Source organism: Oryx dammah, unplaced genomic scaffold, assembly GCF_014754425.2.
Source record: "Oryx dammah isolate SB20612 unplaced genomic scaffold, SCBI_Odam_1.1 HiC_scaffold_2, whole genome shotgun sequence".
Classification (NCBI taxonomy): domain Eukaryota; kingdom Metazoa; phylum Chordata; class Mammalia; order Artiodactyla; family Bovidae; genus Oryx; species Oryx dammah.
This window is the reverse complement of record NW_024070186.1, coordinates 152,116,762-152,129,855: the sequence shown is the minus strand read 5'-3', so window position 1 is coordinate 152,129,855 and position 13,094 is coordinate 152,116,762. Positions and strand designations below refer to the sequence as shown.

Below are 13,094 nucleotides of genomic sequence, written 5' to 3'. Positions count from 1 at the left end.
GGCTTCCAGGAATTCTCTCCCATTACCCTTCCAATTTGCCCAGAATTTGTGGCATGGTTGTGCAGGAGAAGTCTCATCAGTGTGAATTTGCCCCATGGCATCCAGAGTAGACAGTAGACACCACACTGTCTCCCCATGTTCAAACAGGTTTTAGCTCCTGTGCCTTCAGAGTTTAACATACAAACCCTCAGTTCTGGTACAGAAGCCCAAAGGGGTGGTGGGCTGAAAAGAAAAAAAGTAACTCTCTACTACTATGGCCCAAAAGACTGGTTCCTGAGAGAGATCACCAAAGATGACTTCGTTTTAATTTTTTTTAAATTGAAGTATAGTTGATTTACAGTTAATTTCTGCTGCTGCTGCTATTGCTGCTAAGTTGCTTCAGTCGTGTCCGACTCTGTGCTACCCCAGAGATGGCAGCCCACCAGGTTCCCCCGAGCCTGGGATTCTCCAGGCAAGAACACTGGAGTGGGTTGCCATTTCCTTCTCCAGTGCATGAAAGTGAAAAGCGAAAGAGAAGTCGCTCAGTTGTGTCTGACTCTTAGCTACCCCATGGACTGCAGCCCACCAGGCTCCTCCATCCATGGGATCTTCCAGGCAAGAGTACTGGAGTGGGGTGCCATTGACTGCAGCAAAGTAATTCAGTTACATATATATACACACATACACACACATATTCAGTTATATGTGTGTATATATTTATATACATACACATTCTTTTTAAAATTCTTTTCATTATGGTTTATCACAGGATGTTGAATATAGTTCCCTATGCCTTTTGTTTATCCATCATATGTATAACAGTCTACACTGCTAACTCCAAATTCCCCCTCCAGGCCTTACCCACCCCCCACCCAGCCTCCCGCCCCCCCGCCCCCACCCATGCCAGCAACTACAGCTCTGTTCTCTGTGTCCATGAGTCTATTTCTGTTTTGTAGATAAGTTCATTTATGCCATATTTTGGATTCCACGTATATCATACAGCATTTGTCTTTTTCCTTCTTCACGTAGTTGGATAATCTCTAGTTCCATCCATGTTGCTGCAAGTAGCGTTATTTCGTTCTTTTTCTTGGTTAGCAGTATTTCATTGTGTATACACGACGTTTTCTATGTGCATTCCTCTGCCAGTGGATATTTAGCTTGTTTTCCGTGTCTTGGCTATTGTGAATAGTGCTGCTCTGAACATAGAGGTGCGTGTACCTTTTCAAATCATAGTTTTATCTGGATACATGCCCAGGAGAGGGACTGCTGGGTCATATGGTAGCTTTATCTTTAGTGTTTTGAGGCACCTCCATACTATTTTCCACGAACTTACATTCCCACCAATAGTGTAGGAGGGTTCTCTTTTCTCCACACCCTCTCTAGCATTTTTTATTTGTAGACATTTTAATGATGGCCATTCTGACTGGTGTGAGGTCATACCTCATCGTAGTTTTGATTTGCATTTCTCTAGTAATTAGTGGCTGGAGAAGGCAATGGGACCCCACTCCAGTGTTCTTGCCTGGAAAATCCCAGGGAGCTTGGTGGGCTGCCGTCCATGGGGTCGCACAGAGTCGGACACAGCTAAAGTGACTTAGCAGCAGCAGCATCAATAATTAGTGGTGTTGAGCATCTTTTCACATACATGTTCACCCATCTGTATGTCTTTTTTTGGAGAAATGACAAAGATGGCTTTAGAAGGCTCTATCCCTAATAAAACTTTCTTGCTTGGAGAAACAGGTAATAGGATTGGTGATTTTAGCCAGATCTTGAGTTCCCATAATAAACTGTATTGGTGCTTAAAATTTTGGTTTTATACTTAGTTTAAGTGGTTCAAAGATAATATGTTCCCTGAGCTGAGAATTGGCATCAGCCTCCAATAGATTCCTAACCTTTGGTCACAGATTCCTTTGAGAATCAGATGAAAAAAAAAATGGATTTTTTTGGGTCAAACACAGGAACCACCCTGCTGTGTATCATTTCAGGGGATCCATGGGTCCTCCAGCATCCATCAAGAAGCTTCTGATTAAGAACCTCAGGTTAATTCTTCATGAAACAAAATATTTTTATATACAGTCCACTTAAAACAACCTCTTCCTTCACTTCTCCTTTTTGATGCTTCTTTTTTCTTTTATCTTTCTTTTTCTGGCATGTAAGTTAAGCAATGAGATATTTATTTTGAAAAACAGCCCATCCATTTTCAACATGAATATCCATCTCCTTTGCCAAGATCTTCTTTTGAGGAGTGGGAAAGCCAAGAGATGGCTTATATCAGCAGTTCTCAGACTCCTTCCTACTCTTAAAAAGTATTATAGACTCCAAGGAGTTTCTATTCATGTTTATATCTATAAATATTTATCACATTAGGAATTGAAACAGAAATGTAAAAAATACTTGTTAATTCATCTTAAAATAGCAGCAATAAAGCATTATATGTTCACATAAATAACTTATTGTTAAATTTTATCTTCTAAAATTAAGAGAAAGATCGAGAAGAAGGATGTTGTTTCTTTGCTTTAAATTCATTTTGGTGGCTCTGGGTCTTTGCCGCTATGCACAGGCTCTCTGTCGCAAGCGGGGGTACTGTGTTGGGTGCGTGGGCTTTTCACTGCAGTGGCCTTTCTTGTTGCTGTTCCTGGGCTCGGTAGTTGTGGGGCATGAGCTCAGTTGCTCCATGGCACGTAGAATCTTTCCAGACCAGGAATTGAACCCATGTCCCCTGCACTGGCTGGCAGATTCTTATCCACTGTACCACCAGGGAAGTCCCTTTTTGTATTTTTACAACTGTCTACAATTTCTAACCTATCAGAAGAGACTGGAGTCTTACAGCTGCTCTGCATTCACTCTTTTGTGATATTCTCTTTTGTAGGACTATTTGGGGAAAGTCTTGCTTCGAATAGGTAGCTGGAAAAGGGAGGGCTTTAGGGGCCCCCGGAAATCATTTAAGGAACCCCGATCCCCACTCAGAGAGCAGCTCATTTATGCTAATATAGCTTGGGGAGGTCCAAACCTCTGAAAACCACATTCCCCATTCTCCCGTGAGGAGAGGCGAGTAGGTGTCCCTCAACATAAATTGTGTCCTGCAATGCTCTGTAATTAATTACTGGTTTCTCAGTGTAACTGGGAAGGATAAAGTGCTGTGATGGGAGCCTGGAGCCTCCCAACCAGCCTGCCTTGCAGCCCTGGGAGCGTCTCCATGGAGCCCGGGGCAGGGAACACCCACAAGCTTTTCACTCTGTGGCTGGGGCCCCATTTGCTTTGAACCTCCCATTGACTGAATATCTAGTGTGGGCCATAAAACAGCCCAATATGTCTTTCTTACTTTCTCTCCTTTTAAACAGATGAAAGAAAAAGCCATGTAAATGAGCTCTGGTTGTCTCCATAAAAGACATCATAAACCCGGATCTTCACTGGAAGGTGGCGAAGTCAGACTTTCCAGTTGTGACTTCAGCTGGAGTTGATCGTGAGCTGAGCCTGCAAATAACTAGATCTTTAAATCAAACTCAAGTGTATTCCATGAGAAACGATTTTTTTTGTTGTGAGAGGAGGGTGGAAAATGAAGAGCAGTGAAGTTGTTCAACAGTGTGGGTTTTTTTTTGTTTTGTTTTGTTTTTAAAGTGCCTATGCCATGCCAGGCACTATTCTTGGCTCTTGGGAGGTGTCAAGAAAAGATCGCTGAGCTTAGGGGTGAAGTGCGGGTGTGTCCGCAGCAAACAATTAGCACAACAAGTACAGGACATGCTATGGGAAAAAGAGAGCAAGATGGGGAGGAGTGGGCAGTGGTGGACGTGGTGACAATTCCAGATCGCGCAGGCCCCCTAGAAAGGGCAGGCTTGGGTAGGGATTGGAAGGGGAGATGGGAGTCGACCATTGATTTGGAAGCTGGGGTCATGCCCTGCACTTTTGAGAAAGAGCAAAGAGGCCAGTGTGGCTGGGGTGGTGGTGGGGTGGGTGTTGAGAAGTTTCATGGGGATCAAAGGAGATTAAAAGAAGGCTTCCAGCTGAGCCTTGAAGGATCAGTATTCCTGGAATTCCTAGAAGCAAGAAGGGCTGGGAGCGTACACTGGCAGGAGTCCTTCAGTTTCACTGGTGGCAGGGTGCCTCCAAAGGTCTGGTGCTAAAGCTGGACACCAGTGAAGGGCCTTGATGGACAGCCTCAGGTGCCCTCTACCTTGTTGCTGGGAGACTTACTATACAGGATGGCTTATGGGAGGAAGGTAGTTAGAAAAGAGAGCTGATGACTGGAGATGTGAGATGAGGGGTGGGGGAGGGGTGGGGAGTGAGAACAGGGACTGAGACACACACGTAGAAAAACAGATGAAAGGAGAGAAGATGATTCACTGACCTCAGCACAGTGCTGACTCCAATCTGAAGTTACCTGGAGCAACATTTCAAGCATTAGACAACTTCTGAGTCCCGTGTGAGCAGCAGTAAGAAATTCACTTCCAGCGGTTGTAATTGAGAGAAATTTTGAGTCACCCCTGTTGGGAATCATTAGCAGGATGGGACTGAGTGCTGGAAACTTGAAAGGGCATGGAGTCTTTGCCTTGGGAAAGGAAGAAGTGGGAAATGGAGCTGGTTTTTAGAAATGTCTCAGATGGAGCCAGGACAGGTGTAAAGGGGTGAAGAGTAGGAGGCCCAGGAGCTGAAATTGACAAACTTCGGAATCACGAACTCAAAAAGGCACTGGACATGTGTTTATAGAGTTGGGGGGGAATCTTACAATAATGGAAAACGGAGACTGCAATATTTCTGTAAATCAAGAAAGGTGATTGTTATAACAGTGCCTAGCAATTACTTGCAGCATAGGAAGCATCATTTTCTTCGTTCATTGTGCAGTGTTATGAATGTGAAGAGGATTCAGAGGGATTGCTTTGGCTCACGCCAACCTTGGTCTGCCTGTCTTTTTTCCCCATAAGGCCTTGTTTTTCCCACATTCCTCAGCAACACACTTTCTTCTGTATTAGTGCAGGAAGCTAGGAAGTGAGGTCAGGCATTGACTTCCCTCCTTGGGCTGAGATGGACATGATTTGTGCAAGTGCTGTGTGCTGGACAGAGTTCTAGAAAAGTGAGTTAACTCTATATCATATCTTACAATGTGTCTTACAAAGTAGATATTATTGCCATTCCCAGTATACAGTTGAGGAAACTGAGGCATGGATTGGTTCAGAATGACATGCCTAGACACGATATTTGCTGTACTGAGATATACCATGGAGAAAGTGTTGGAAACCAAAGACATTGTGTCCGTGTATGCATGTATGGGGGGTGGAGGTACTGAGATTTGGGGGATAAGAAGATGATAAACCACTGGAGGAATATTTTAGAATTTAGTAAGTCAGAAATTATTCCCATTCAAGGCTTCCACAGGTCCACAGATATATGCCCAGGAGTGGGATCGCTTGAGCATATGGTCAGTAAAGAATCTGCCAGCCAATGCAGGAGACCTGAGTTCGATCCCTGGGTTGGGATGATCCCCTGGAGAAGGAAATGGCAACCCATTCCAGTACTCTTGCCTGGGAAATCTGTGGACAGAGGAGAGAGGAGCCTGGTGGGCTAACATGCATGGGGTCACAAGAGTCGGACATGACTTAGCGACTAAACCTCCATCACCACCACAGGTCAGGATCTCCTCCCATCACTGAAATCCCTTGAACTCTACTGCATTTATCATCTTTATACAGGTGTATTGACGCAAAGCTGGATTCATCAGGGAAATTAAAGAAAGTGACCAACATAACAGTTTCTAATTGCATTCGACTTAAAACTTCTCCCAGGGTCCTTGAACTTTGTGGCTAATGACCTCTTCAGAATTGTGTTCACACATCATTAGCACAGCAAACCTGTTCCTTTGGGTATTTCTGAGTCCCTGGTGGAAACGAGGTGAGCTTTGCCACAATGTGTCATGAGCCCGTGTTCATGCTTTGGGTCCCTCTAGTTTTCAAGGCCATGCAAACAGGCTTTGAATTTGCCTCTCACCGCCTCTACTTTAGTACCAGAGCTCATTTAAGCTTTGTGGCCTGGCTGAAATGACTAAGAAAACTTGCACTGTTGAATGTTTTGGGCGACAGCTGGCCACTTGTACATCCAGTGGGAAAGTGCATGCGTTGATTTCGGCCGGTGGAATGGAAGCTGATGAGTGAAAAATCCGGCTTGGGAGGATTCATCCAGGAAGAGCAGGGCTTAAGAGCCTCTATATTCCATGAATGTTATTTATAATTGGAAGCCTCTTCAGTGGAGTGGTTCTAACACGAGGAGTTTATTTTGAGCTATTTTCAGCAAATCTCTGTCCAGATCATGCATCATGCTGAGAGTTACTTCTCTGTTTAGCTAGCGTCTTACTATTTCCCTTGATGTCCTCTGACTTTTGCTTTAAATTTCAGTACATTTGGTTTGATATTCTGGCACTGATAATATGCTAAGGCATCTCACTAGATAAGAAGGAACATACCTTGCATTGGGAATAAAGACTCTTGCACTCCCATGGAACTCTTCCCTGAAGTTGACCACTAAAAGAGTGGGGGTGGTTCACAGACACTTTTGAGTGTGGGGAGAATCTGATTTCTCAGGCATGAAGTGTCCTTGAGATGGAGGTAGTCGGAGGAGGAGCCCTTTGAAACAATGCACCGGGATCGTTGGCATCACAGTGATGCTGTCTTCTGCGCGATTGGAAACCACAGGGCAGTGTGTGCACGTGGCATTTGAGGAGGTCGGGTGTTTGGGACGCAGCCTCAGAGCGATCTGGCAGTGTGTGACCCTAGAGCCTCTATATCCGTGTGTCTGACTTTGGTTTCTTCTAGAGCTTCTGTGACCTGTAGGCTTCTAACTGTTGTGTGGCACTTTGTTGTTCGTTGTTCAATTGCTAAGTGGTGTCCAAACCCATAGACTGCAGCACCCGAGGCCTCCCTGTCCACCATCTCCTGGAACTTCCTCAAACTCATGTCCATTGAGCCAGTGATGCCATCCAACCATCACATCCTCTGTCCTTCCCTACTCCTGCTACCCTCAATCTTTCCTAGCATCAGGATCTTTTCCAATGAGTTGGCTCTCTGCTTCTGGTGGCCAAAGTATTGGAGCTTTAGCTTCAACATCTGTCCTTCCAATGAATATTCAGGGTTGATTTCCTTTGTATGGACTGGTTGGATCTCCTTGCAGTCCAAGGGACTCTCCGGAGTCTTCTCCAGCACTACAGTTCAAAAGCATCAATTCTTTGGCACTCAGCTTTCTTTATGGTCCAACTCTCACATCCATACATGACTACTGGAAAAACCACAGCTTTGAATATATAGGCCTTTGTCAGCAAAAGTGATGCCTCTGCTTTTTAATATGCTGTCTAGTTTTGTCATTGCTTTTCCTCCAAGGAGCAAGCTGGATAAACAGCCCCATTGTAGATGACTCCTTCATTGTATTGAAGTTGGAGATGGCTGGTGTAGGGCATGTAGAGTCCTATTGACGATTCAGGTCTTGAGTAATGCCTCTGGCTGGGTGGACATCATTTTCCACAGTGCTAGAGCAAGGATTTCTGGGTATCTGGGAACATCCCATGCTTCATGGTCATATAGAGGCTGGGGCTGGACAGGCAGCATTTGTTTCTAGGCAGGCTGGGTCACATATCAGAAGGGGTATGTGTACCACTGAGCCTACTTAACTGCTTGTGGAGACAAGGTGGAGCTGCCTTGGGTTGCAGATGGGGAGCATTCCCTGGCGGTTACTCTCCCGAAGTATGCCCGCTCATCTGGGGCCAGCAGGCCTGTTACCTGGAGAAATCACTGCTCAGGTCAGTGACTGTCCAGAGTCGAACATGCACAGCCTGAGCCATTGTGGAGTTGCAGCATGAGTTGGCATGACCACATGTTTAAGTATGAAAAAGAGGGGAGTGTCTATCGAGTCCTTAACTCTTAGTTCCGATAGGGATGTCAGGGCATTCTGTAGGGGCTCATGGTTTGTGGAGATGAAGTAGATGTTAAGTGGAGAGGGGAGTGGCAATCCCATCCAGTATTCTTGTCTGGAGAATCCCGCAGACAGAGGAGCCTGGCTGGCTACAGTCCATGGGGTTGCAAAGAGTCAGACATGACTGAGCAACTAAGCCCAGTAGATGTTAAGAGACATGCCTGTTCATTCTCTGCTTGTTTCACTCAGATTCTTTCATCTTCCCCTTCCCCTTCCCGTCATTTTGGAGTTTGAGCTCTTTGCCGGAAAGTCAAGGCATACAGATGCCCAGTCACGCAGTTTTGTTGGGAAACCCTAGAAGAGGCACTGTTGGCAGACAGAGGGGAAGGCATGGTGTTGACTGCTGAGACAGGACCCTATCAGGTGCTGCCTGCAGCTGAGCCATGGGGACGCCTTGTCAGAGTAGAAGAGGGCATTGGAGGCAGGGTTTCTCACCTCCAATCTGCCACCCACCAGGCCATTGACTTTCTGAGCCTTAGCATCCCCAAGCATTCACCAAGGGGATGGTTTTGCAAGGTTCCTTCCTGTTCCCCAGCTCTGGAAATTATCAGGTGCCTGCTATCAATGTCTCCTTTTTTGTTCTGAACTCTTTTTCTTATGACCCAGGGAGGTTACCCCTGTGTAGCTGGTCATTCCCTGTCTTACAGAGAAGCAGCTCATCATTTTTCATTTTTGAGGCAAATTTGTAGCTGATTTTTGTCCCGTCTCCCAGAGAAGGACTGAAATGTGAAAATGAGTCCAGATACTGGGGAGACTCATACAAACTCCTCATCTCCCACCACCCATGGTTATCTTGAATAATTGGTGATGACTGACTTTACTTATTATCATCAAAAGGGACCTATGGTAAATGTTCCTGCCAGGAAGAAACGTGGGTTGGTAACAGCGCTCTCCTGTTTGTACTGGGAAGTTTTTTTACCTACTGGATCCCTGGGTTGGGAAGATCCACTGGAGGAGGGCATGGCAACGCATTCCAATATTCTTGCCAAAAAAATCCCATGGGCAGAGGAGCCTGGTGGGCTCCATGGAATCACAAAGAGTTGGGCGTGCCTGAAGCGACTAAGTATGCATGCTCACTCAATGGCACAATATATATATCGCATGCCTTCCGTGTGTGTGTCCTTGATGACCATTGGTGGTGGGTAACAGGCAGGCCAGCAGGTAGGATGGCAGTCACAGGGTCTGCATCGTAGCTGTATCCCTGGTTTCTTTGACCCTCGTAAGTCCCTCTGTATCCCAGGGACCTAAACTCCATTGCCCGTGTCATTGATCCTTAGAAACTTGCTTCAGCACTTCCTGCTACCGTCTTCCCATCTCACCGCCCCCTTGTTTCTTCTTTTTTTTCTAAATAAACTTTTTATTTTAGAACAGTTTTAGAATCAAGCAAATGTTGCAAACATGGCACAGAGGGTCCCCGTGTACCCTGCACTCAGTTAACCTTGAGCACTTGGTCGAGGTAGTCCTCGGCCGGTGTCTCCACTGTCAACTTCCTGTGCTTTGCACACTGTACTTCCTTGTGTGTGTTTTTGTGTTTTTGAAGATGTACACTGTGATGGTTTCAGTTCAGTTCAGTCGCTTAGTCGCGTCCGACTCTTTGTGACCCCATGGACTGCAGCATGCAGGCTTCCCTGTCCATCACCAACTCCCGGAGTGTAATGTATGTATGTATTGTGAAATGATTGCCACCATCAAGTTAATTAACACATCCATCACTCACGTAATTACTCCTCTCTTCCTTCCTCCCTCCCCTCCTCCCTTCCTTCCCCCTTTTTTTTTTTTTTCCTTTTTTTGTGGTGAGAACACTTACAGACCTACCCTCCTAGCAGATTTCCAGGATACAATACAGTATCATTAACTAGAGTCATCTGGCTGTATATCAGATCCCCAGAACTTAATCTTGTAACTGAAAATGTGTAGCCTTCACCAGGATCTCGCATTTCCCCTAGTCCCCTAGTCTGTCAACTGCCATCCCACTCTCTGATTCTGTGGGTTTGGCGTTTTTACATTCCACATAGAAGTGAATCCGACAGTATCTGTCTTTCTGTGCATCCCATGATGGTTTTCGTGTCTGGCTCTGCCCATCGTTTAGTTGCTAACTTAGGACCTATTTGTGATGAAGGTGAACTCTAAAGGTCTTGGCTTAGAATTGACCACGTGAGATGTGCAGAGATGAGGGCACAGCGCCTGTTTGGGCCTCATGCAGGACAACGTTATTGGCTTGGCTGAGAAGCTCGTTCTGGTGTTTCTGTAGCATCGTATGAAAACCCGGAATTAACTTTTTGGCCAACCCAATAGTTTGTGGCTTGGTTCATTCTGCCCCATTACCTGGCAGCAGAGATTTGAAAGCACAGCATTCAAATCATTTCTATGGCAATTGGAATATCCTGTTAGCTTTTACATTTTCAAACCGTAATGAACTATTTATGAGACTAAAGGCGTAAAACACGGTTAGGTCTCCAAACCACGTATTACGTGCATGTCAGTTTCACGTTCCCATCCTTTCCCTTGGAGAAAAACCAGTCCCATTTCTTATCCCTGAGACTGTTGCGCTGTCCTGTTGAATTCTGCTTTCATTATTCTCCCTTGAGGACTATCCTTCTTTAATTATTGTTTGTGGAAATGCCTTTAGCACTTGAGAGTAATCCAGATTGTGATTTAAGAACAGACCTGTCTGTGTCCCGTCGAGCCTGAGAGCAGGGCCAGCGCTTTGGAAGTTCCAAATGTCTTTAACGGAGGGATGGATACCCCCCACATCTTGGCAGTTGCCCGGAGCTGTCACTTGGCCCCCAGGGCAGTGAGTAGCTTGCTCCGGCTCTTAGCATCCCAGCATTGAAAGCGCAGGGTAATTGGAGAGTCTGCACTGGAGCCGTGGGCCCCACAGACTTGTTCAGCTCAAGTGCAGAGTGAGAAGCTGCTTGTTTTCAAGAAACAAAGCGGATTGGAGCATGAGGGCTCTCCCCTGCTCCTGGGCTCTGGGTCCTTGCTGGGTGAGTGGGTGGGGTGGTATGCTAGTTATCTTTCTAGTCACCAGATCATAAATTAGACTCCTAACTCAGCGTTTTGTTTATTTATTTGCCTTTTTTTTTTTTTTAAAGTATGAGCTATACAGACGTCATTATTCCCTTGGAAGCCCCTCCCTCTGGAATAAACTACCTAATCAGCCAGCAGAGTTTCCTGGAGCGCCAGGCTGGCTGATGAGGACCAGGGTGCTGAGTTCTCTCAGCAGGGCAGTGCGGCGGGGATTCTGAATAGCTGATTTGCCCATTACTTAATTATCTAAGTCAGATCATTGATAAGTTCTTTGAAATGTTTCTTGCTTTGTGTGTGTGTGTATTTTGAATGTTCTGAATTGTTGACATTCATACTGCGGTGGCTTCATGGTTTTCCTGAGCTGCTCAGCAGGCAAGTTGGGTTTGAGGGGGTTGGGGGTTGAGGGGTAATTGGTCCCGGGAAGATGGGGAGCAGTGACAGGCTGCAGGTCGCCAGCAGCTCCACAGCCTCTGGCCGGAGCGTCAGGAGCCCCGGGTTATTTCTCTGTGTGACGTATGTCTTCTTTCTTCTCCCTTTCGGCTCCCAAGGATGTTAACGCAGGCGAGGGTAGTGAGTTTGCCGACAGCGGGATCGAAGGGGCCACCACCGACACCGACCTCCTGTCCCGGCGATCCAATGCCACTAACTCCAGCTACTCGCCCCCCACCGGCCGTGCCTTTGTGGGCAGCGACAGCGGCAGCAGCTCCACCGGGGACGCGGCCCGCCAGGGGGTGTATGAGAATTTTCGGCGGGAGCTGGAGATGAGCACCACCAACAGCGAGAGCCTGGAGGAGGCGGGCTCCGCGCACAGCGATGAGCAGAGCAGCGGCACCCTGAGCTCCCCGGGCCAGTCCGACATCCTGCTCACGGCCGCACAGGGCACGGTGCGCAAGGCCGGCGCCCTGGCCGTCAAGAACTTCCTGGTGCACAAGAAGAACAAGAAGGTGGAGTCAGCCACGCGGAGGAAGTGGAAGCACTACTGGGTGTCCTTGAAAGGTGAGAGAGAGAGAGAGCATCCTTCCTGCCATGCTCAGTAACCCTGTGCTCCGTGGTAGCCCTTACACGTGATGGCTTTTAATTACATGGAATTTCTATTTCATGCTAATTTCAAAATTGTTGTTTTATGGTGGTAAGAGTACTTGACATGAGGCCTATTCTCTTGGGCTTCCCAGGTGGCACAGTGGTAAAGACAGGAGACGTGGGTTCGATCCCTGGGTCGGGAAGATCCCCTGGAGAAGGAAATGGCACCCCACTCCAGTACTCTTGCCTGGAGAATCCCATGGACAGAGGAGCCTGGTGGGCTGTAGTCCATAGGGTTGCAGAGAGTCAGACATGATTGAGCGTGCACACACACACTACACACGCACACACATGCACACACACGCCCTCTTGGCACATTTTTAGGTGTATGTTTCAGTGTCGTTGATGAAGGCACACGGTTGTACAGCACATCTCTAGAACATCTTATTGAGCTGAAACTTTATGTCCCTTGATAGTCACTCCCCATTTCCTTTTCCCGTCAATGCTTTATAGTCTTTACTGTTTCACATGTAAGCTATTAGAGCCTCTCATGCCTTGTTTTCTTATGTACAGCTGGTTGTGGTGACAGTTTCAGTGCCTTGAGTTCCAAAAAATATTTTTTTGAAATCGTCCCAAAAAATGTGCCTCCCAGAGTAACTGTTTTGGAGGGAAAAATCAGTAGTTTGAATCTTATGAAATTGCCTTTTTTTTTTTTCATAAAGAATGATGGAATATTGTTAACTTCATAGAATTTAACCTAGTGTTTAATGGGATGTCTGAGCCATCTATGTTTGTGAAAAAGTCACTGTTCTGCAGTCACACTTGAGTGTGTGTGCGTGCCTATATACATGCATGTATATATATGCACTGCCTTTTCACTGATAAACACAATGCTTTGATGTGCTGCTGTTCATTAATGTTTTGCATACATTTTGGAAGTGTGTGCATGTGTTTTTGCTCATGTCTGCATGTCTTGATGGTATACAAATTATAACATATTTGTGAGCTCTGTGTCTTAAAAGGAAAGACACTTCTCAAGCCCACTTAGAATCCTTAACAGAAGCTGGATTTGAAGCAGGTTAATGTATGGCCGGAGAAGTTGGAGAGGTTACTAAGCA

The 13,094-nt window shown here is 46.2% G+C and overlaps 1 protein-coding gene across 5 annotated transcripts in view; it reads left to right on the top strand.

Annotated features, from left to right (window-relative positions):
* The window catches only part of TIAM1 (TIAM Rac1 associated GEF 1), a 309,949-nt gene that overhangs the window by 156,807 nt on the left and 140,048 nt on the right, over positions 1-13,094 (top strand). For all 5 annotated transcript variants that reach the window (XM_040227933.1, XM_040227927.1, XM_040227925.1 and 2 more), the window contains one exon: positions 11,505-11,952. In XM_040227933.1, coding sequence (XP_040083867.1) covers positions 11,505-11,952 — 448 coding nt within the window. The remainder of the gene's footprint in view (positions 1-11,504; positions 11,953-13,094) is intronic.